Source organism: Varanus komodoensis, unplaced genomic scaffold, assembly GCF_004798865.1.
Source record: "Varanus komodoensis strain SLA01 unplaced genomic scaffold, ASM479886v1 scaffold57, whole genome shotgun sequence".
In the NCBI taxonomy this organism is placed as follows: Eukaryota; Metazoa; Chordata; class Lepidosauria; order Squamata; family Varanidae; genus Varanus; species Varanus komodoensis.
In genome coordinates this window covers 962,790-983,640 of record NW_025336182.1, presented here as the reverse complement: position 1 = coordinate 983,640, position 20,851 = coordinate 962,790, and the positions used below count along the sequence as shown (strand labels likewise).

General features: G+C 52.7%; 1 protein-coding gene across 1 annotated transcript in view; it reads left to right on the top strand.

Annotated features, from left to right (window-relative positions):
• The window catches only part of MEX3A (mex-3 RNA binding family member A), a 24,485-nt gene extending 13,061 nt beyond the window's left edge, over positions 1-11,424 (top strand). The window contains exon 5 of the mRNA XM_044449045.1: positions 8,635-11,424. Coding sequence (XP_044304980.1) covers positions 8,635-9,743 — 1,109 coding nt within the window. The 3' untranslated portion in view covers positions 9,744-11,424. The remainder of the gene's footprint in view (positions 1-8,634) is intronic.
• The last annotated feature ends 9,427 nt before the right edge of the window (positions 11,425-20,851 follow it).

The following is a 20,851-nucleotide window of genomic DNA, read 5'->3' as shown; positions in this document are numbered from 1 at the left end:
GCGCTCGCGGCGCCTTTGTCCCCGGCCCCTCCCCCGCCGCGTTGCACCTGCCGGAGCCGCCCCCGCGCCCCCCTCCCGAACGCGCGCGGCGAACACGTGTCTGACGCCCGCCCGGCTGCGGCACGCCCCCTCGGCGCTCGCGGAGCCGCGCCCCCCCCGGAGCCGCGCGGGGGGGGAGGGCGGGGGGCGGCTCCCCCGTCGCAGCCTCCGCCGCGGATCCCGAAGGCCGCCCCCGCGTGCGGAACTGGGGCCTGCTCTGGACGCCTCCTGCGGCCGATGGGCTTGGGTGCTCTTTGCACTGTCGTGCAGGTTGATCGCTGGCAGGATCTGCGTCATCACAGCAGAGCTGTGCCCTGCATAGAGCCCTTCGGTGCACTTGCGCTTTTTATTTAGTCTGTTACAGGCCAGGATCAAAAGGAACTTTATTCCCTTTCACGTATTACACTTCGTGGCATCTAAGCTGCCTGTCTGAACACTTGGGAAGGTGTCACGCTGGGTGTGGTTTGCAAACGAGAATTGTATCGGTCCGCTGCTCAGAAAACGCGGTGGCTCCGTTGGCTCAGTGGCAGTTTGTTGCAGTGCGATGCGGGCCAAGTGCACACGGAGAAGCGGATCCGCACCCGTCCCCGCGAAAAACCTCTGTGGCCGTCGTCCTGACAAATGGCCTCGGCCGGACTGTGTGTGGCGAGCCGTAACTGCTTTAGACCCGTCAGCAGCGAGATCTTTAGAGCAGGCGCCCTGGGACCCACCGGCGCACCCTGGGATCTCACCACGGCTGGTTCTATGGCTCACTGTGACGAGAGCAAAAGCTGCCGGACGCCCTGTCAGGCCATGGACCAGCCGAGCTCAGTGCCCCCTCCTTGGGTGGGCGGCACCTCACCAGGGTCGTAGACAGAACCCTTTCCTGGCCCTCTCACTAGGATGCCTTGAGCAGGAGGAGGCCGGGACTGAACCCCGGGCCCCTTCGTCCACGGGGGCACTTGGACCCTGCGCTGTGCCTGTTACGCTGACCGCTTCCTGTTGTTCTCTTCTCTGCCCAATCTTGTCCGTTGCGCTCCAGCTTTGTACCTTTCGGGATGCTTCCCGCCCCGAGTTCCTTCCTGCCCCGTGTTTCCTGTCAGGGCATCCTCACTCCATGTTCCTTCCTTCCTTCCAGAAATGAGATCGGCCGGGGCAGGGCCTTTTCCAATGTGGCACCCACACTTGGGAAGTCATTGCTCAGGGAAATTCACCCAGCTAAAGTCTTTGTTCTCTTTCCACTGACTTTTCTTATATGCAAAAGCTTTCTGTGGATATTGCTATTAATTCTGGAGTTGTAAATCTTTGTTTGGCTGGGTTGTTGCTATTGTTGTTTTTAATCAGCTTTAATAGTGAGCAGTTCAAGATTACACACACTCTAACATTCCACAAATGGAAACAGGGATATATTTTAATCATAACACCCCAAAGGTCACTGTATTATACACGTATGCATTAAACTGATTATAATGCTTGAGATTTAAGAGGGCTCAGCGAAAGCGCTGCTCTCACGGTGCTACTCCTGAAGGGAAACACTGGCTGCACACGTCCATCAAAGTGCACTGATAAGCTGAGACCCCTAAGCCTTTTAGGGACCAAGGGCTTCTCTGCATGAGCGGTTCAACTAACCACCAGACTGCGGATTCTTTCGGCATCTGGGGAGGGTTGCTCCTATTTCTCTGCCTTCCTATATATTCTGTTACCAGCCACGAGGTGACACTGCTGGAGCTGCAGTGCAGTGGACCTGCCTTGTTAGGCGAGACTTTCCTTCTGCTTTGTTCTGGTTTGAAATTTAATACCGCATTTTCCTTGCTCTAAAAAGCCCTGGGCAGTTGGCTGAAAAACACGCAAGGCTCTGGAGGATGACAGTTCTGTGAAAGGCCACACAAACATTCAGGAGTGAGGGGTCATGAATGCACAATCACTGCCTTGTGCAACAAAGCCATATTGTTGGCAGAGAAATCCCCAGTGGAGTTCCGTAAGTTTGGATTTCTTTGCATCTAAACTGCTGATTCCATTATGGATCGGATCAGCTTTTTCTGAGTTGCACTCACTGCAGACCAGGTTTTTTTTTTTTTTTTTTGCTTTTGAAGGGATTTTAGAAATAGGCACTTGCAAAGGAGCAGAATTCTCATACATTTCATGGAAATATTACATGGAAAAAATGATACCGTGAGTGAGGGGATGGTGGTATGAAAGATCACTGATAACCCATCATACACTGTTGGAATTGGCTTAGCAAAACTTGTACATCCCTACTAAGGACCCAACATTTTCCTTCAGGGAGACATAGGGGCAACATGTTCCACCACCACCACCACCACCACCACCACCACCACTATTATACCCCAAGGAACCCAAGATGAGTGACTAGTGTTCTCAAAAGGCATCTGGAACGCGTCTGTTTCCACATGTTTTGCCTCGTGAACCACTTGCAGATGAATATTCCCAGGTGTGGGGGCCTCTGCGCCAAAGGCTGTGCCCCTGCGTTCTGCGGCTTGTGGAGTGGAGTGACCAAGAAGGTCCTCCAATGAACTCGGGGTCAACCGGGGAGCAGGGGAGGCTCCGTTCTCTCACGTTATTTCAGGCTCTGCATGGACATGCAGCCGGTGTGCTGCAGGCTTCTTTTGCCACAGCTGCAGCACAGCTGCAAGCGGTGCTGGCTATGCTGGCGGCAACTTCCAAGCCGTGCACAGGGGTAGGTCCCCGCAGAGCACGTCACCGGCGCACCCATCACCGTGGCCGATTATCCCTGTGGGGGAGGAGGTGTGTCCGGCACATGAGCTGGGTGGCAATGTGCACTCTGGCACTGGGGCCCAGGGGCCTCCAAGGGCCAAGATGGGCTATGGAGCACCCCCACCCCACCTGCTGCTGCCTCAGAGGGAGTGCAACCCCATCCAGAACAGGCCGGCAACCCAGTTCCCAGACCTGGGAACTGCCCACCCAGACCGTCTTGGTCCTTTAGCTTGTCAGCCCTCTGCCACCTGGCTGCACTGAGGAATCATCAAGGGGAAGACGACTGGCGCCTCTGTGTGCTGCTCCCCCACGTCTAACACCCCTCCCCGGCGGCTTCATATGCTTCTCAGCCCGCACTGGGGACACCAGTGCTCCTGCCAAGGAGCAGAGGAGCTGGAGCGCAGGCTGTCGCCTCAAGTGCACCCCTTAAATCAGAGCAGTGGCCTGTAAAGGACCCTTCCGATCCCCGGCCACCGAGAGGCTCTAGGGAATGCCAGTCAGAGGTGTCCGCAGCCCCTGAGCGACCAAGAAGGGGCGAGCGGCTGCACTGCCCCGTCGCCTTGCGGGAATCAGGGTGGTCAAGGCCAGTCCCACCCTGAAACCAGAGCTGCCCTGCAGCACAATCAGCTCTGCCCAGGAGTGGTGGCGCCGCTCCTCCCCTGAGCTCGCTTAGGAGCCTCTGACACAGGCACAGGTCCTCCTGGAGTGGCCCCGCCGCCCCCCACGGGCAGGGAGGCCTGTGCCGTCGCTCGGTGATGCGCTTGCAGCCTCCGGTCCACCTGCTCTGCCCCGGGGCGTGTCTGGCACAGTCAGGGAAGCAGCACAGGCTGCAAACGCCCCGTCTGCCAAAACTGATCCCCACAACTCCGGCAAGGCAGCGCGGGGGGGTCCAGCGGCCCATGCACTGCAGCAAATGAAGGCACCCCCAGGCTCCACTGGGAAGCTTGGCGTGCTGCCCCCCACCGTGCCGGAGGGGCAACTCTGTGCTCCCCGGGCACTTGCTCACCCATGGGACACTCCTTGCGCTGCCGGCACTCCGGCTGTCCTGCCTACCCCTTGGCGCTTCCTGGCCGTGGCACCTCGGGACACGGCCCTGCCAAGGCGACCGTCCTGCGTGGCTGCGCCCGCCATTCCACACAGCAACAAGGCCCGGCCAGGAGCACAGGCTGCAGCTCCCAGAAAATCCCACAGCCACACATGGATTCCAGAAGCTTCTGGGGTGCACCGTTCCCTCCGCCTTGGCAGTGGGGACCAGACTGGGGGGCCCAGGGGCAGCAGGTGATTCCCGCCACTGCCTCAGTGTCCTGAACCCTGAGCCAAGCCAAGCACACACGCAGCCCCGTGCCAGGCTGGTCACAGAAGCCCAGCAGAGCAGCTGGCAGGGCCAGAGGGCCACCGGGCCCGACCCCTGCGCTTGCAAGCCGCGCCACCCCGCTCCGATGGCTGCCTAGATGCTTTTTTGAATGTCTCCAGCGAGGGAGAGCCCACAGCTCCCCCAGGGAATCGGCTCCGCCTGGGGCTGCTCTGACAGTGAGGCGATTCTCCCTGGCCTCTAGTCTACCTCTGGCTTCCTGTAGCTTGCTGTTTGCTGGTCCCGTGTCCTGCACTCCAGGATGATGGAGAGGAGATCTTGCCCCTCCTCTCTGTGAGCCTTTCAGGGACCTGCAGAGCGCTCTCCTAGCTCCCCTCGGTCTTCTCGAGGCTGAACATGCCCCGTCCTCTGTCCGTCCTCAGCGGGCTTTGCCTCCAGGTCCTGAGCCACCCTGTGGCCCTCCTCTGGACCCTTCTGGCCTTTCTGCATCATTTAAAGGCGTAGCTGCCTAGAACTGGACTCAGCCCTTCAGGCGTGGTCCGACAGGTGAGGCATACAGGGAGACCATGCCACACGGAGCTTGCCGTGGGCTGAGACGTGTCGCGGGCAGGGCAGGGCAGGGCAGGGCAGGGCTGTGTGAGCCTCCTGCCTGTTCCCGCCTTGGGCAGAGGGCCGGGGCCTGCCCACCAGGGCCTGTGCTTCAGGGGCACACTGCCTGTGCACTGCACGGGCCTGTCACAGCCGGACTGCAGGGAACGTCTGCCCCGCACACACAATCATGCCGGGGCCTTTCTCACCCAGGCAGGCCAACCCATGTTTGTTTGGAGCGGCACCATGTCAGACTGGAAGGCTGTTTACCAAATAAATATAGAATTGTCCTCATTTCCAAATACATAAATATATGCACCTCTGCATATAGAAATTATCCTGTGAGCATGCCCTGCACAGGAAAGGCAGCAAAGCCCCACCGCGAGCCCAGATAATTCTGCCCAAATTCATGGCGGGGCGAGGCAAGCTCAGCTTGTCACTATCGTGGCACAACATTACAAAGATGCAGTTTTTTTCAACGTTCTGGGAGAATTTCAGCATGGCGAACATTTCTGGCAGTTACTCTGTTATCAAGGCAAGTCACTTGCCCGCCCCGCTAATTCCATTTTGGGATGACTTCCTGGGATGTGGCAAAGCCCGTCAGTGCCACGCCTGTGAGTCTTCCTGGGGACAAAATCCGCTGGCGGAGTCGCAGGGCCCAGCTTCGCACCGGGGTGGGCTACGTCCCCCTTCCGGGCACCCCGCTCGGGGGCCCGCCGCGCTGCGTCTGCCCGGGCTGGGAGAACGGAGTGGGCGTCGCAGGGCTGCCCACCCCTTGGCGCAGGCTGGCGGCGCCGCGCCGCGCTCCTCGCAGCCGCCTTCGCTCCGCTCAAGGCAGCGACCCCTCCTCCCGTCCGTCTGCGCTGCGCCCTTTGTCCTCTCACCGGATCCTCCCTCCAGCCCGAGTGGGGGCTGCCCCTGCCTCCTTTTGTCCTCCTCCGCCCCCGCCCCCTTGCTTTCCCCAATCGGGATCCCCCCGCCTCCCCACCCCCCCTTTGCCCTCGTCCTTCGTGCTCCCCGTTTCCCCATCACGATCCCATTCTCCCCCCCGCCCCCCCCCAGCCTCGCAGGGGCCGATGCCGCAGCAGCATTTGTCCCCAATTAAGGCTCCGCCTGGCCGGCTTCCTCCCATCTGCTCCCAGCATGGGCTTCCCCCTTCCTTTGTCTCTTTGTCTCCATGACCCCTTTGTTTCACCTTCCCCCTTGCGCTAGGCTCCATCTCTCCTCCCCTTCAGCCTCAGCCTCAGCCTCATCCTCCGCGGAGCCGAGCCGAGCCCCTCGCGCGTGCAGGGAGGGCCCTCGCGCCCATCTGCTCTGAGCGCATCTGGGAAGCGCCTCCGATGGACGGCCGGCAGACGGGCGGGCAGCTGCGGAGCCTCTCTGGCTCGCAAGCGGGCCCTGGGTGATGACGGCGGCGCCTGCCTTCGCCGGCCGGATCCACGCCCCGGAGCCATTGCGCCCTCCGTGCAGGGTGCGCACGGTCACACGCAGAGGGGGGATCAGTCCCGGGCCAGTATTGCTTTACTAAAGCTGCACGCACATCCTCCAGAAGAGAAGCCAACCTTGTGCTGCTTTCAGGGGCTTTTTGCCCGCTCTCACCATCTCAAGTGGAATTCCTGAGAACGTACCTCAGATTTGCTTGGAATGAATCATTTAGCCTGGCTCCATGAAATTAGGGAAAGAAATAATTCCGTTTTCTTTCTGAATGATCCTTCCTGGAAAATTAAGCTGAATTTCTAGGAGGCATGGCAAAGCAGTGGCAGAGCCAGGTTATTGCTGGAGAGATCCAGGCTGAAATTCTGCAGAGGCCCTTTCAACTCGTATCCAGGTGGGGAGGAAGATAAAATGCCAGGAAGGCCATTGGCTTAGCTAAAAACAAACATGGTGGACTTGTAGGGAAGGGAGAAACTGTCCTGAACTCATTTACAAGACCAGGCGTGTTTAGCACCTCTTAACCGTTCTGGGCTGCAGGATAGAGCGGGATGCCTTGACAGCAGGTATTTTTAGCCCCTCCACCTGCAAGGGCTTCATCTTTTGTCCCCAAGCCAATGAGGTTGGGCTGAGAAACTGGTTGTCCCCAGGTGAGCTCTGCAGGGATTAGATAGAAAGAAGAAAAATAATTTTCTTGCATGAAGAAGGGGTGTTGGGTCTTCCTGGCGCTCCAGACTTTGCTCACAAGGAGGCTGGTCCAAGGGGAAAAGCGCCTGCCTCTTGGCAAGTGGACCCGGATTGCTCCTCCTCGGCAGGGCTGCAACACAGGAACCCAGCCCACCAACCCACCCAAGCATCCCTTGGTTTGCATCTGGAGGCGGTTCTTCTGCGCCCCAACCCCACGGGACTCTCTTAGAACAGTGTGCACCCACTGCCACCAGCCGGGCCCCCTCCAGACGCGCTCGCCTGCGTTCTCCATGTCCTCCGGCACCTCTGCAGGGGACCTGCCTGTGGACAGCCTTTTACACAGTGCCAGAGCAAGCAGCTCAGCACATCCAGCAACCAGAGCACAGCTGCCCCCCTTCGTCCACGCACCAGGCCCCATATGGGATGGCCGGGCCTCCGTGGCTGGTGAGAAAGGGCACGGAGGGATGGGCATCGCCCCGGCCCACCGAGCGGCTGTCCCGCCTGGGCGCAACAGGGTGCCTGGCTGCAGGCCCAGCTCGCAGGCACGTGCGAGGTTGCGTGGCCATCGGGAGCTGCCCGGGCCAGCCTCGCTGCTCCGGCAGGCTGTGCCCTGGGCTGGTTGCCCAGGTGGCCGGACCGGGGAGGCTCTGGTCCGGGGTGTGCAGCCTGGCAGGGGCCAGCAGCCCCAGAGGGGCCCCTGGGCTCAGGCTTGGGGTCCCACAGGGGCTCCCGCCTCCAGCCCAGGAGCACCTGCACACCAGCCAGCCCTCATGGAACTGGGGAAGCCACCTGGGCAACGGGCGAGGGGCTGCTCACTGGGATCAGTGTGCCTTATCCCCGGGGAGCACGAAGATCCGCCTGAACCGCACGGGGCTCCAGTGCCTTGTGGCCTGGAGCGCTTGGCCAGGACTGCAGTCCCGGCCTCAGCAGCACAAGCCTGCCTTGCTCCGTCTGGCCGAGGGAGCGCAGCATCCAGCCCTTGCCATGACCGTCCGGACGCTCACAGAATGCTAGAGTAGGAGAGGGAGACAGGGCTGTTGGGCCACCGGGGTCAACCCCCATTCAGTGCAGGGATCCCCGTTAAACCCGCCTTCCCAGACGGCTGTCCATTGCCTCCAGCGTGGGAGAGTCCGCCACCTCCTTGGGTCCTGGGTCCCATCATCATACTGCTCAGGAAGTTCTTCTTGCTGTCCAGCCAGATTCTGCAACATGAGCCCATTTCTCATTTCTGGAAGGCCCACAAATGCATCAGGAAAGCCAGAGCCGTTGGCCCTTCCAGCAACTGGTATTCAGAGGCAAACCTCCTCTGAGCAGGAAGGCTTGCGTAGGTACCAGAGCCACTGGTAGTGGATCGATCTGGCACCCGTGGATTTGTCCCATGGCCTTGATGGCACTCTGGGGCCTCCAAGGTCCAGAACAGTGAGAAACAGGATGCAGGAACCAGTGAGTCCCTGGCCTTTGGCGCATCTTTGGCACGGCTTCCCTAATGGCCCTCCAGATGCACGGGCCTGCAATGCACAGCATACCAGCAGGAAATGATGGGAGTCCGTTATATTCTCCTTGCATTCTTATGGCCACCCAGAATCATGCAAAGGGGGGGGGGTCTCTCTTTCCACTGTATCTACATCATGCATAATTTTATTAGCCCCTTCCATGTCCCCCATTAGTCATGTTTTGCTGAACGAGAAATCCCCAAATATGGCCACCTTTTCCTGTGGGGAAGTTGCCCTGGCCTCCAAATTGTTCAGTTGCCCTTTTCTACTGTTTTTTCAGCTCCCCAGTCAGGAGGCACCATTTCCACGGCTTTCAGGTTTGGGCCTGACCAGTAATGCTCCCTCTTTGCTTCTTCTCTGTCTTAACAGGCTGCAAGATCAAAGCTCTGAGGGCAAAGACCAACACTTACATCAAGACTCCAGTGCGCGGTGAGGAGCCGGTCTTCATGGTGACGGGACGGCGGGAAGATGTCGCCATGGCAAGAAGAGAAATCATTTCTGCAGCCGAGCACTTCTCCATGATCCGGGCCTCTCGGAACAAGGCTGGTGCCGCCTTTGGCAGTGCCCCCACCTTGCCGGGACAAGTCACCATCCGGGTCCGGGTCCCCTATCGTGTCGTTGGTTTGGTGGTGGGGCCCAAAGGAGCCACCATCAAGCGGATCCAGCAGCAGACCAACACCTACATCATCACACCCAGTCGGGACCGGGACCCCGTCTTTGAGATCACAGGAGCACCGGGCAACGTGGAGCGAGCCCGCGAGGAGATCGAAACCCACATAGCCGTCCGGACAGGCAAGATCCTTGAATACAACAATGAGAATGACTTCCTGTCCAGCAGCCCTGACTCAAGCATGGAGAGCCGCTACTCAGAGGCCTGGCGGGTCCACACGCCAGCCCCCGGCTGCAAGCCCCTCTCCACCTTCCGCCAGAACAGCCTGGGGTGCATCGGCGACTGCTCTGTTGACCCCGCCTACGAGACGCCCCGGCTGAACGACCAAAACGATTTCAATTACAGTTACCTCTTTCCTAACTATGGTGTCAACAAACAGGATCTCTATTATGGGGTTCCGGAGTCTGGTGCTCCTTTGTGGGCTGGGCAGGAAAACACCAACCCTGTTTCCATCCTCTTCTCCAAGCAGCAACGCTCTAGCAATACAGGCACCATTCATCCCAATTCATCCCACCGTTCCCCGTCCTCATCTATCCAAGAGCCCCCCCTCTCCGGGCTTCCCAGAAGGTCTCAGGGGGAGCCCTTGCAAGGATTTTCCAAACTGGGCGCTTCGGCCGCCGCCCGGACGGCCCTCTCCAGCAGCCGGGAGTGCATGGTGTGCTTCGAGAGCGAGGTGACGGCTGCCCTGGTCCCATGCGGCCACAACCTCTTCTGCATGGAGTGCGCCGTGCGGATCTGCGAGCGGACTGACCCCGAGTGCCCCGTGTGCCACGCCACAGCCACTCAGGCCATTAGAATATTTTCTTAGAGAGACAACCGGCGGCACTTGGGGAGATGGCGCGGTGGGACAGGGAGGGAGAGAGAAACTGCAGAATGAAGCGCATCTGAAGAACAAACAGACAAATTAGAAAAAAGAAGATTAATTTAAAGAAGAAGAAAGAAATTATTTTAGGAGCAATGTATGTTATTTTTAAAGAAATAATGGTAATGATGATAAGATTAAAATGGAGAAGCCAGAAATATTTGGGAAGGCCATTGCTACACAATAGTCTGCTGCACCGTTTTTAAACGGAAAGCTCTTCACACATGCCAGAGATTTTCAAGCGATGCGGGAGGTGATGTGGAGATGTCCGGCGGGGCGAGCGGCTCCTGCCGGTCACGGCGAAAGGCACGATCGGACAGGCCATGGGGCCTCTGCGCATCCCACAAGCCCGGCCCTGCTCTTGGTCTGAACGTGGTCTGAGGTGACAGGACTTCAACCTGCCTGGTGGACAAAAGCTCAGAAAGGCCTGAAATCAGAAGGGTAAACAGGAAAGGATGGCGAGAGAGGAAACATCCGCCTCTGGGAATCTGTTCGTAGGAGGGCACAACTGTATTACCTCAAACATTTAAAAAGAAAAAGAAGCAGCTAAATACCTTTATATTCTTTTTCCTCTATTTTTTTCCTAAGAAAAAATAAATAAAATGAAATAAATACTATCAGAGCCAGTGAAGTGGGGAGAAGGGGGTTGACAAACCCTTTAGGAAAATCCTCCTGGCCACTTTTGAATTTTCATTTTGAGTCTTCTGAGCAACCGCAGCGGTTTTTTGAACTTTTCTTTTTCTATTTGAGCAGGGATTCATCTAATAAGAATCAGGAGTCACTAACAGGGTATTTCTAAAACAAAATCAGCCCCTCCCACACTCACACCCAAACCAACCCTTCCAGTTTCCCATGGAAGGGGGGATAGCGAAGGTTGGCCTCCGTGTTTCGGCATTTCGCTCCGCGTGCAGTTCCATGCAACGCCAAGGTATATGCACACACACAAACAGCGGAACCGTTTTCTTTCTTTCTCTTTTGATTTTAACAACAAGAACAACAACTTCACAGCAAAACCTAAGAAAGACGATCATGCAATACCGGCAACATGGCCCACTTAAAAACAACCTACAACCTGACAGAAAGCAAAAAAATAAAAATAAAAAAAAATTACAAATTAACATGTTTATATATAATTTTGTCGTCTTTTTAAACTGGACCAAAACTTTTGTTACTCAAAATCAAGTAAAGAGATAAAAAGAATATTTCCTTATGGACCAAAACCTCTTTTCACTTGTCCTCATCTGGATCTTCCTGAGGTTGCCTAGTTTTATATATTCTATTTTTTTCAGAATGAAGCAGACACATGCTCAAAAAAGGGAAAAAAAGAAATAATAATATTGAATTGCCTTGTTGAACATCTTTAATCATTTCAAGACATTTGACTCCTGCTTTTGTTACATCAGATACTTTGACAAACTGCTGGGAGTTGGAGAGGCGAGCGCTTGACGTCGCCCCCGTGCCAGTTCGTGTCCCAGCAACCGAAAGTAGGCAGGTTTGTTCAACTTGCTACCTGGATGCCAAATTGTCAAGATTGAAAGGGGTGGATCAAAACACTACGTCGCTGCGCACGTGTGTGCATGTGTGTGCACATGCATGCGCACGTACAGGCGTGCATACGCAGGCACACTCACACTCATGTCCATTTTCTGTTTTGCCATTTGCTTACATTCTTGGACCCTTATTTAGAAGGAAACTTTGAAACCAAGAAACTTTGCAGCTTGTTAGACACAGTTCTAGAAGGCAAGAGATTCTGAATATTTTGACCTCATATACTTTACAGGAGACTTATTTTCATCCTATCTAAACACTCTTCCTAAGCAAAATCTCTTTTTCTCTAGCCTGAATACCATCTTTTGACTTCTGTAGATCCATCCTAGGTGGTCCCCCATCATCTGTTGGCAGTGCTGGGTGTACTCTTGTGCTGAATAGAATCTCAAAACTCTACCCCTAATTTTGCAACCTTCTGTACATTATTCTCATCACGTAGTGCACCTCGGGATGGAGCACAGCGCTGTACATAACACCAAAGTGTCGCCCCTCGGCTGGAGGCCTGGGTATGACAGCCTAGCCACGGTCTCACAGGGCCTCCTGGCTCTTGGCGCATCAGAACCACTCATCCTCCAAATCCACGGCTGCCTTCTGGGCTCTCCCAGTGCCAAATTCCACCCTGGCTCCGCGTCTGCACAGGGCAGACACCGAAGCAGCGCGAGTACACGCAGTCCTGCCAGCCAGCCATGATTGATTTCAGCAGAACTTTAGCATGTTCATGACAATGGATTATGGTCCAAGTACCGAGGGAGGGAGGGAGGGAGGGAGCGAGGGAGTGCCAGGCCAGGGGGCGTTAACAGTGACAAAAGCATGCGTTATCCAGGAGCTGAACGGCCTGAGGCTGGTGTGCAGGGCGGTGCCCCACTGGTTTTGCACTGCTCGCTGGAAGGACACTGCTTGCTAAAGCGGGCACGATCAGCTCCGCTCTGGGCCTTCCCACCCACCCTGGAAGCTGGTGTGGGTGGGTTCAGCATTGCGGTTTTGTATTGGCCTCTGGGTGTAAACCCTCCCAGGATCAAAATTATTCTAATGGTTTAATTTTTTACATACAAGTGAGCTTTGTGAGACAAGCCACCTGCTTTCGTTCCAAATTCCAGTTCTTGGCAGCAGTCCGGCACCTCGGACTGGGAGGGGCCGACCGCCATGGGAAACGGGGCCCTCCCTGGCCAACGCAGATGAATGCTCTCCACGAGACCAGCGCGGGCCGTGGCTGGGGGACAGCATGGGGCGAATGGGATGGCTGCCGGCCGCCAGCCCCCAGCCGGCCAAGTGGCCTTGTGACCCAAGCCATCCGCAGGGCAAGGGCATGGGTCGCTCCCGAGCGCTCTTGGCAGGTCTCGGCATGCCAGCAAAACAATGTTCTATGCATTCCTTTGGAAAACCTGCAAAGACTTTGCTATCTTAGTATCTGGTCTCATGAGTTTTTTTCCCCCCCCAAAAGAAAACCTCTCATGGACGCCCTTAATTCTGACAGTGTCCCCTTTCCTCCCAAAATAAGAAAAAATATGTGTAACTCGTTTGCTTAAGTGAGATTTTATTAATCCCAGTAGAAGCGGAGGGGGAGGCAGGAAGGGCAGCAGAGAAAGGTGCGCCTTCTTTTTGGAGAAAGCGAGCCAGAGGTGACTGGCGGAGCCCGGCCCGGTCCGCCGGGCAGCGCCGCCTGTGTAGATAGGACGGGGTGGAGGACGGGCCCCGGCTCCGGAGGCCCGGCGGGCGGGGCTGGGGCGGCGGGTCCCCGGGGAGGGGGCTGGAGGGGCGCGGTGGGTTTAGTCGTTCTTGGCGGAGTGCGGTCTGTCTCGTAGTTGACGTGGGAAGGTCTTCGGTTGGTGTTTTATTCTGTTCGCCAGGCAGCGGGGCCGGGCTTGCCCCTCCGGGGAGCGTCGGGGGCCCGGGGCCGGGGTGCGGCCCCCGCCCGCCCCGCCGCCTCCGTGGCGAGACGAGAGCGCGCAGCGCGCCCCCCTGCACGCAGGATGAGAAGCTTCGGCTCTTTCCCTCCTCTGATGTAACGAAGAATTGGAGCCCAAACCAAGAGCCACACTTGCTAACCAGAAGCGGAGGCGGCCTGCGCCCTGCCCGGGAGCAGCGGCCGCTCGCCTCTCCTGAGTTGTGTTTTTTAAAAAAAGAAAAGCAAAGAAAAAGAAATCTTTTTTAGTTCCAATAACCATTTATCTATCTATCTAATCTATATATACATATACATATATATTAAAAGAAAGCCTGATGTAGCAACTCTAGTTTAATAGCAGTATTTTAACTCCCATCTTTTAAAAATATATATATGAATATACAAATATATATATTGCCTCCCACCTGCCCTCCTTGTTATTTTTTAATGTAGCAAGAAAAAAGAAAACAACCCAAGTTGCAGAACCTCAGTTGCAAAACCAAGAGCTACCTCTGGTCTGAGAGGGGGACTGCATACTGCGGGTGGGGGGAGTGAGGGTTCCGAATGGGGTGGCCCCCCACATTCCCAGGGCTCCTTACTGCAGGGGGATGGGAATAAATTTGCGTAATTACTTTTTTTTAATATATGTATATATATAAATCTTAAAAAAAAGAAAAAATGCCCATGACCTTAACTTTTTGCTCTGATAAGTATCTTCCTTGACAGGTGTGTAGAGCTGGCTTGTTGGTCTGATTCACCAGCAATAAAGATAAGAAATAGTGATTCCTTTTTTAAGGCACCCCCTCCAGTGTGATTGGGTGAGTTCTTGGTAATCTGGGAACTTTTAATTCCAGTCTGTGCCAATTCCCAAATCTGCACTGAGATGGCCGGACCCCCCGCAGGGAGGCGATGGGCAAGTGGCGGCCCTTCCCAGGGCCACGTTCCACCGCAGGCGGCCCGGACTCAGCTGCTGGCCCAGCCCAGCGACAGATGCCGGCTGGAGGCCAGGAGGCCCGGCTCGCCGCCTCTGTCGCGGGGGGCCCCGCACAAGGGGGCCACGCCACTGGAGGCAGCCTCTCCGCGCCCTTGCAGCCCAGCGGGAACGCGGCTCAAGCGCTCCCACCAGCAGAGGGACGGGCTGGGAGCAGTGTCGGCCTTTTCGGACAGTCCTCTGGCGAGCAAAAGCCAGGTGGGGCGTGTGTGGGATTCAGGCGGCCAGTGCTGCAGCTTCTCAGACCTGGGCCAGAGCTGAGCCTGCGCCCCCCGGCCTGGGGGAGCCCCCCGGCCCGGGGCTCTGCAGGGGAGCCACAGCTGCTCTGCTGCACTGGCGCCAACAGACCCTGAGAGGGCAGCATGGACGCGGGCCGGTTAAGGGCCTGTTGCTGCAAGGGAGCCCTGCTCCTGGCCAGGTCGCGTCAGCCGTGGCCCACCTGGCCGAGCGCCACTCCAGCGTGCCTTTGGCCCCAGCAGTGCCTGCGCCCAGGTGGGGAGTGGGCCGTGAGGCCCGCCATGTTCGTGGCACGCTGGGCACAAGCAAGCAGGCAGCACAGGGCTTCCCTGTTGCTGAGAAACCGAGGGGCTGAAAGACAGGACTCGATGTGACTGTGCGAAGCCAGTGAGTTAGAGAGTGTTTAGAAAGTCAAATGCAAGACTGATTTGGCTAGCAAAAATCCGTCAATGTGGGCAGGATTTGGTACCAAATAGCAGTCAGCAATGGGATGGGATGGGCCATAAATGGAGTGTTGCTGACATGGAATTCGTCTGAATTTTTCTTTGAACAGGAATTTGAAATTCTGGAACCAAACGTAAGGGCTGTGGCTTTGAGAACTGAATTTCAAAATTTGGATCTTGGAATTCAGATTTAGACCTATTTTCAGCTTTTGGAATTTAAAACTCCAAATTCGTTATCAGCAACAAAAGGTAACATTTTCGATGCTACTTCTTTGCTTCAAAATCTTAAGGGTCAAGAATATCACAAGTAAAACATTTTAGGACTGTCACATGATTACGGAAAACTTAGTTGATTAATCATATACATTTCAGTTGCTTTATGAGTATTCAATTAAATCTGCATAAATTTGCATGTGAGGAAAATAGTTCTAAAGAAAAAAGGCATTTTTGTTTTTAGATCCCACATGCATCTGCCCTGACATGCATCACCTTAGAAGAAGAGGCATGCCCTGGTCTCTTCTAAGCTGGCAGCTTTGTAAGTACTTGTATTAAAACTAATTTTTAAACAAATGAAACAGAGAATGATTAATAAGAGACAGCTCTTTAGCTATTCAAATGTTTTTAATTGATTAATCAATTAATCAACCAAAGGCTGCAACTCTCTATTCTTGGCACATAGTTTGAATTCTGTCTGCATCAGAATTTGCTAGCTTTGATGTGAAATTTTGGTCTTTGGTTTTGGGTTTTTTTGTTTGGATTTAAATCTTCAATATTTTTTTACCTGGAGTTTCAAATTAGAATATCACTTCCAAGGGCAGGGTGAAATGCAACAGATCTTTCCTTTCAGCTCTCCCATATGGGATTCATTGCCCACAGAAGCACCAGTGGGAACAGAAGACAAATGCCAGTCATGTCATTTCAAAGCCATTATTCAGAGGTATTGGCGTGTTTGTGAAAAGGGTGGGTAGCAATGTAAAGGGGGGAATGGTTCCAAGTTATCATTCTGTGATAACGGCCTCATTGGCATAAAGTATATAGAAAATAGTATTATTATAATGCATTAAGAAGTACGTTTGGAATTATATTTAAATGAGGGGACAGCAAAATTACTATCCTATCCAGACTCTAGCTGCAGAAGTATTTTTTAGCTGATGGGATGTCTATCTCTCTCTCTTTTTTTTCATTTCTCTCTCTCTCATTCTCTCTCTCTCTCTCCACACACACACACACACACACACACACACACACACACACTCACTCCCTTTAAAAAATCTCCAACAATGCAAAGGCTAAGACTGTTAACCCTCTTGAATTAAATCAACAGCAACACATTTTCCATCTTTTGTTTCTTTCATTTCTTTTGCCTTGCATTTACATGCCTGGTTGTTTGGGATTTTTTTTTTATTTTACTGGAGAGGGGGGAAAAGATGAAAAAAATTAGAACATTTCTTTATAATTTAATATTCTATTTTAATAAATGCATTTATTACATGTAAATGTAGTAAGGAACTGGGCTAAATAAAAATACTTTTTATTAGGTAATTTATTATAAGGGAAAAGGATATTTTATTTTATGATAAAGTGATCCTTAAAAAAAATTAGAATGTTTAGAATATATGTAGGTTAAAAATACATTTGTATCCAGAGTATTGCTTAAAAAGTGTTTTTAATATATGTTTCATTTTCTTCCTTCCTCTTGTTTGTGTGTATGTCTGCGTGTGTAAAGTGGATAGTTATGGTAAGAATAGCCCTTTCCAGAAAGAAAAAGCTATTGCAAAGTTGTATTTTAAAATGATTTTAAAACGACAAACATTATAAATGGACAAAAGAAGTGCCAGTTTGAAAATGCAGTGTTGATTTAAAACAACCCCAACCTGAGCAACACTTCAATAAAATATATTCAAATTGTTTGGTCTGATGTGAACATGAAGCCCACACTTAAAAATTAAACTGCCTAGGGTTGCAGATTTGGGAGGAATTGGGTTAATTTCCTTGCTTCTGGGTAGCTCCACCTGGACCCATGGACCGGGTCCACACGCTCACTGCAACCCACCACGGGCAGGTTGTGGCATATGCTGGACAGCGTTTGAATATTCAAGCCACAGGTTGCTGTGCCGCCTGAACCCAATGAGGGTGGCTTCCTGGCATGGTTAACAGGCCGCCTAGAACTATTCAGAAGGGCCAGCTGCCCACGCAGCTTGAATAAAGCACGGGCGAACCGGCGGATGTCAGGGTTCGTAGGGCACCGTGGGCAAATTCTAGGACTAGTGCCAGTAAAGCGTTGACCTCAGAGCTCAAGTCCTGCTCACCGGGAAGAGGCATCCTTTTTGCTGTGCAGGGTACAGAAAGCTAACAAATACAGGAACGAGCAGCAACAACTCTTCCCAAAGCCTGTCTCTTCGACAGGCAGCCAGTCACTGCACCAGAACCTCTTCCTGGCTTGCCTCAGCTGGCACAGCCGCTCTCCCTCCCAGCCGCTGCCCTGCTCTCCAGCCGCCTTCACCAGGCCGGCCGGCCGGCCCGTGCCCAGCAGCCAGCGCTCGCCTGCAGCACAGCGGTGCAAGAGTGGAGAAGCTGCCAAGCGCGGCCTGGGATTCAGGCCCAAGACCCAGGCCCAACATATATATATAGATATATATATATACATACAGAGAGAGAGAGAGAGAGTCATATAATGAAAGTTGAAAAAAGTAATTTTTGAAAAAAATAAGACCCAGGTACCAGCTGAACTCTGTGAATGGCTGGGCACTGGACTTATTTTTACTAGAGACAAAGCACTTGCTTTGGCGCTGGAGTACACAGCCCTGTTCAGAATAAAACCCTGAGGGGGACGATAGAGCTGTCCCACAGTTGAGTGGCTCAGTAGTAATTCCCCCTCCCCAGGGAACTGTTTGTCTGTGTCAAGAAGCCAGGAGTTTGCAAGGGAATCCTAGGCACCCTCACCCAATTACAGTCCCGTGATCTCCTCAGTGTGCCCAACAGGGAAAAAGGCATAAAACTGACACACGTTTGCAGGGCAGTGCTGTCACCTTAGAGCTTGGTGGGCAAATGACTGGTTCTAAGATTGCACCCGAGTAGCCAGGCTTCCTCTGTTCCAAAGGGCAGAAACACGGCGGGCCCCGCAAGCCGCCCTGCCACGCTGGCGCCCCTAGACTTTGCTCAAAGAAACGTTCTGTAGTTTTTAACCAAAAAGAGAGAGAGAGGAAGAGAGAGAAAAAAATTAAAAAGGAATCGCTAACTATATAGAAATCTTTTTAAAAGTATAAAGCTTTCTAATGTATTTCTTATAATCCTATAGAGAATAATAAAAATGAATAGTAGAAACTATCCATATAAAATATAAGAAAATTGATAATCCCAGACTGAGAGGAATGTAAAATAGACTCTTATCCAAGGTCAGGATTTCGTTTTTGTTTGTAAATTTTCTTGCTAATGCTCTAAGTACCACCCCCTTTTCCACAGTACATCCCTTCACTGAAATTTGAACCACAGTATAATAACATTCTGTCAGTCAAAGCTGCAATGTTATTTTTTTAGAAATGGGGAAATTATGGGCTCTAATAATATGTATTTTTTAAAAAAAAGAATTAAGTTTTTTATGTTGGTCTTTTAAAGAATATACAACAACACATTTGGAGAAGGAAGTAAGTTTAGGAAGGTCTGCTTTTTGAAATCTGGAACATTTGCAGAGAATTAGATATTTTTTTCTTTAAAGACAAGTTACTATTTTCCTTTGGTGAAAGGATTTCTTTTTCAAGAATACAAAAAAATAATAATTAGAAGGTCTTTGCAACAGGCTTGTTGAAATGATTGCATTCTATATAGAAATTAGATGCCTATCTTTGATAAACATGGTTGATAACCAGAACTCTCAGTCTGAGAGATCAATGTGGCTGACATAATTGGTCTGTATTTCTTATCTGTCTGTTCTTGCCCATTTCCATTCTTGGTAAATTCCTCCTGTGGAATTTCAAAGGAGAGCCTGAAACAACCTTGGCTGGCAGGTCCATCTGACTGCAGGTAGAAAACAGGTGTGTTCAATAAATAGGAAGGAAGGAAGGGCTACATCATTTAATCGATTAATCAGTTTGATTAAAACTCACAGAATTAATTGACTCTTTGCCCTTAGCTGGCTGTAGCTTCCTCTTAACTCATTGTCAGCTGGCCCCTGTCTTTTTTCTTCAGTTGTATCTGGCACTGGTAGAACAAGTCAAATGGACCTAGGCTCCCACCACGCAGGTGCCTTCCAATTTCCCCATTTTATTAAGGATCACTTTTCAGCTTAGCATGAAACCAGGACTGGTCCACACAAACCTGGATGTTCACATGTAGGAGTTTGACCTTTCTCTTCGCCCTGCCCCTGCCCTGCTTTTCATTCCCTGCAGTTCCACTTCATTGATAAGCCAAATCTTTGCAGGTAGAAAGTTCTACCTAGCATGCAGATATTTAACCACAGAATGGACAGACATAAATATGGAGTTCTTGCATTTCAATGCGGTTCTGCATGCTCCTCATGGGGACTTGCAAGCCAGGCCAGGCAGCCCTCAGCGGAGCGCCCTTGCCTGTGCACACGCCCAGCGCAGAGTCTTCGGGGCTTGGTGACTCGAGCCCTGCAGGGCAGCTGGGGACCAGGCTGGCTGAAGCTGCCTGGCCACCCTGAGCTTTTCCGCCCGGACTGCCCGCTGTGCTGAGATCCGTCCTGTCCCAGGGTAGCTGGGGTCGGCAGCTGCTGCTGCATTAAAATCTTTCAAGGCTACATGACATCATTATTAATATTATTATAAACGATAACATAGCTGAAAGTATATAGGTACTATTATTAGAGTAAATTTGAACTAGGCCTTTGAGAAGTATAGAGGTGACTTCTTTTTGGTTGTTTCCTTTCTTTATTCTGCTGTGAGTTGATGTGAGAGCCCCAGTGCTGGGGGACGAGCCCCCAGGACCCCAAGGTCGTGTGGCGCGCTGTTTGTGGAGGCAAGCACAGGCGCATGGCATGCCGTGCCTGGCAGCAGAGGCACTTCCAGAGCGAGACGGGCCTGCCATGCAGCCGGGCATGTCCTGGGAGAGCTTGGGCTGGGAAGCAGCGCTGCTTCTGGCCACAACCGCCCGGCTCCTGCCTGGACCATTTCTGACGCTCCCCTAGCACAAGTTTGGCCGAGTTCCTTTTTCCAGCCCCAGCTCTCACCTCCAAACAGGAAGCAATTCCACCATACCAAATTCTTTTGACTCCTGAACTGGTACAGATAGAAGGCCATGCCAGAAACAAATTTCTGCTGAGAGTAATTAATCCATCAGGGTTCTTTTTGGTGCTCTCTCTCTTGTGGGTGCGCACATCGTGAATACCTCCTGATCTTTTAAAGAACTACTTGTAAAGAGAAAGTTTGACAAGTCCTTTGGGGTTCCCTGGACCCTTTAATTTACGTGCACAATACTAGAACTTACTTTCTGTGTTCAGAATCCAGTTTGGAACAGACATTGCTTCGATTTGTCCTGGTGGCTGGTGTTCGCGTTCGAGCAAAGCAGGCAAAGAGACAGGCCGTTTAACTCTTCTTACGTCGTTTTTAATTTTGCTTGTTCATTTATTTTACCTCATGTTCTTTTGATTTAATACTTGAACAGTAATGCAGTAACACCCTGGACTGAAGCTCAGGTGCACTTTAGAGATTCCGTCTACACCACTCATCTAAACCGGTTGCTGGCCAACAGAAGGGCTGCGGTTTTCCTCAAGAGCTGCATGTTTGAAGGGGATTGCTTGAGAGGTCTCATGGCTCCTTACAAGAATAAAATTCCCAGATTCCATGTGGGAAAGCACGATCAGATAAACCGGTTTACATATGTGGAATAGATATTTTCTAATATTCAGACTAGGAAGCAGATCCCATCCCCACTTTGGTTGAAGGCAATGGCAAGGATTTTCTCACGGGTTTCAGTGGCTGCGGGGTGGACCTAG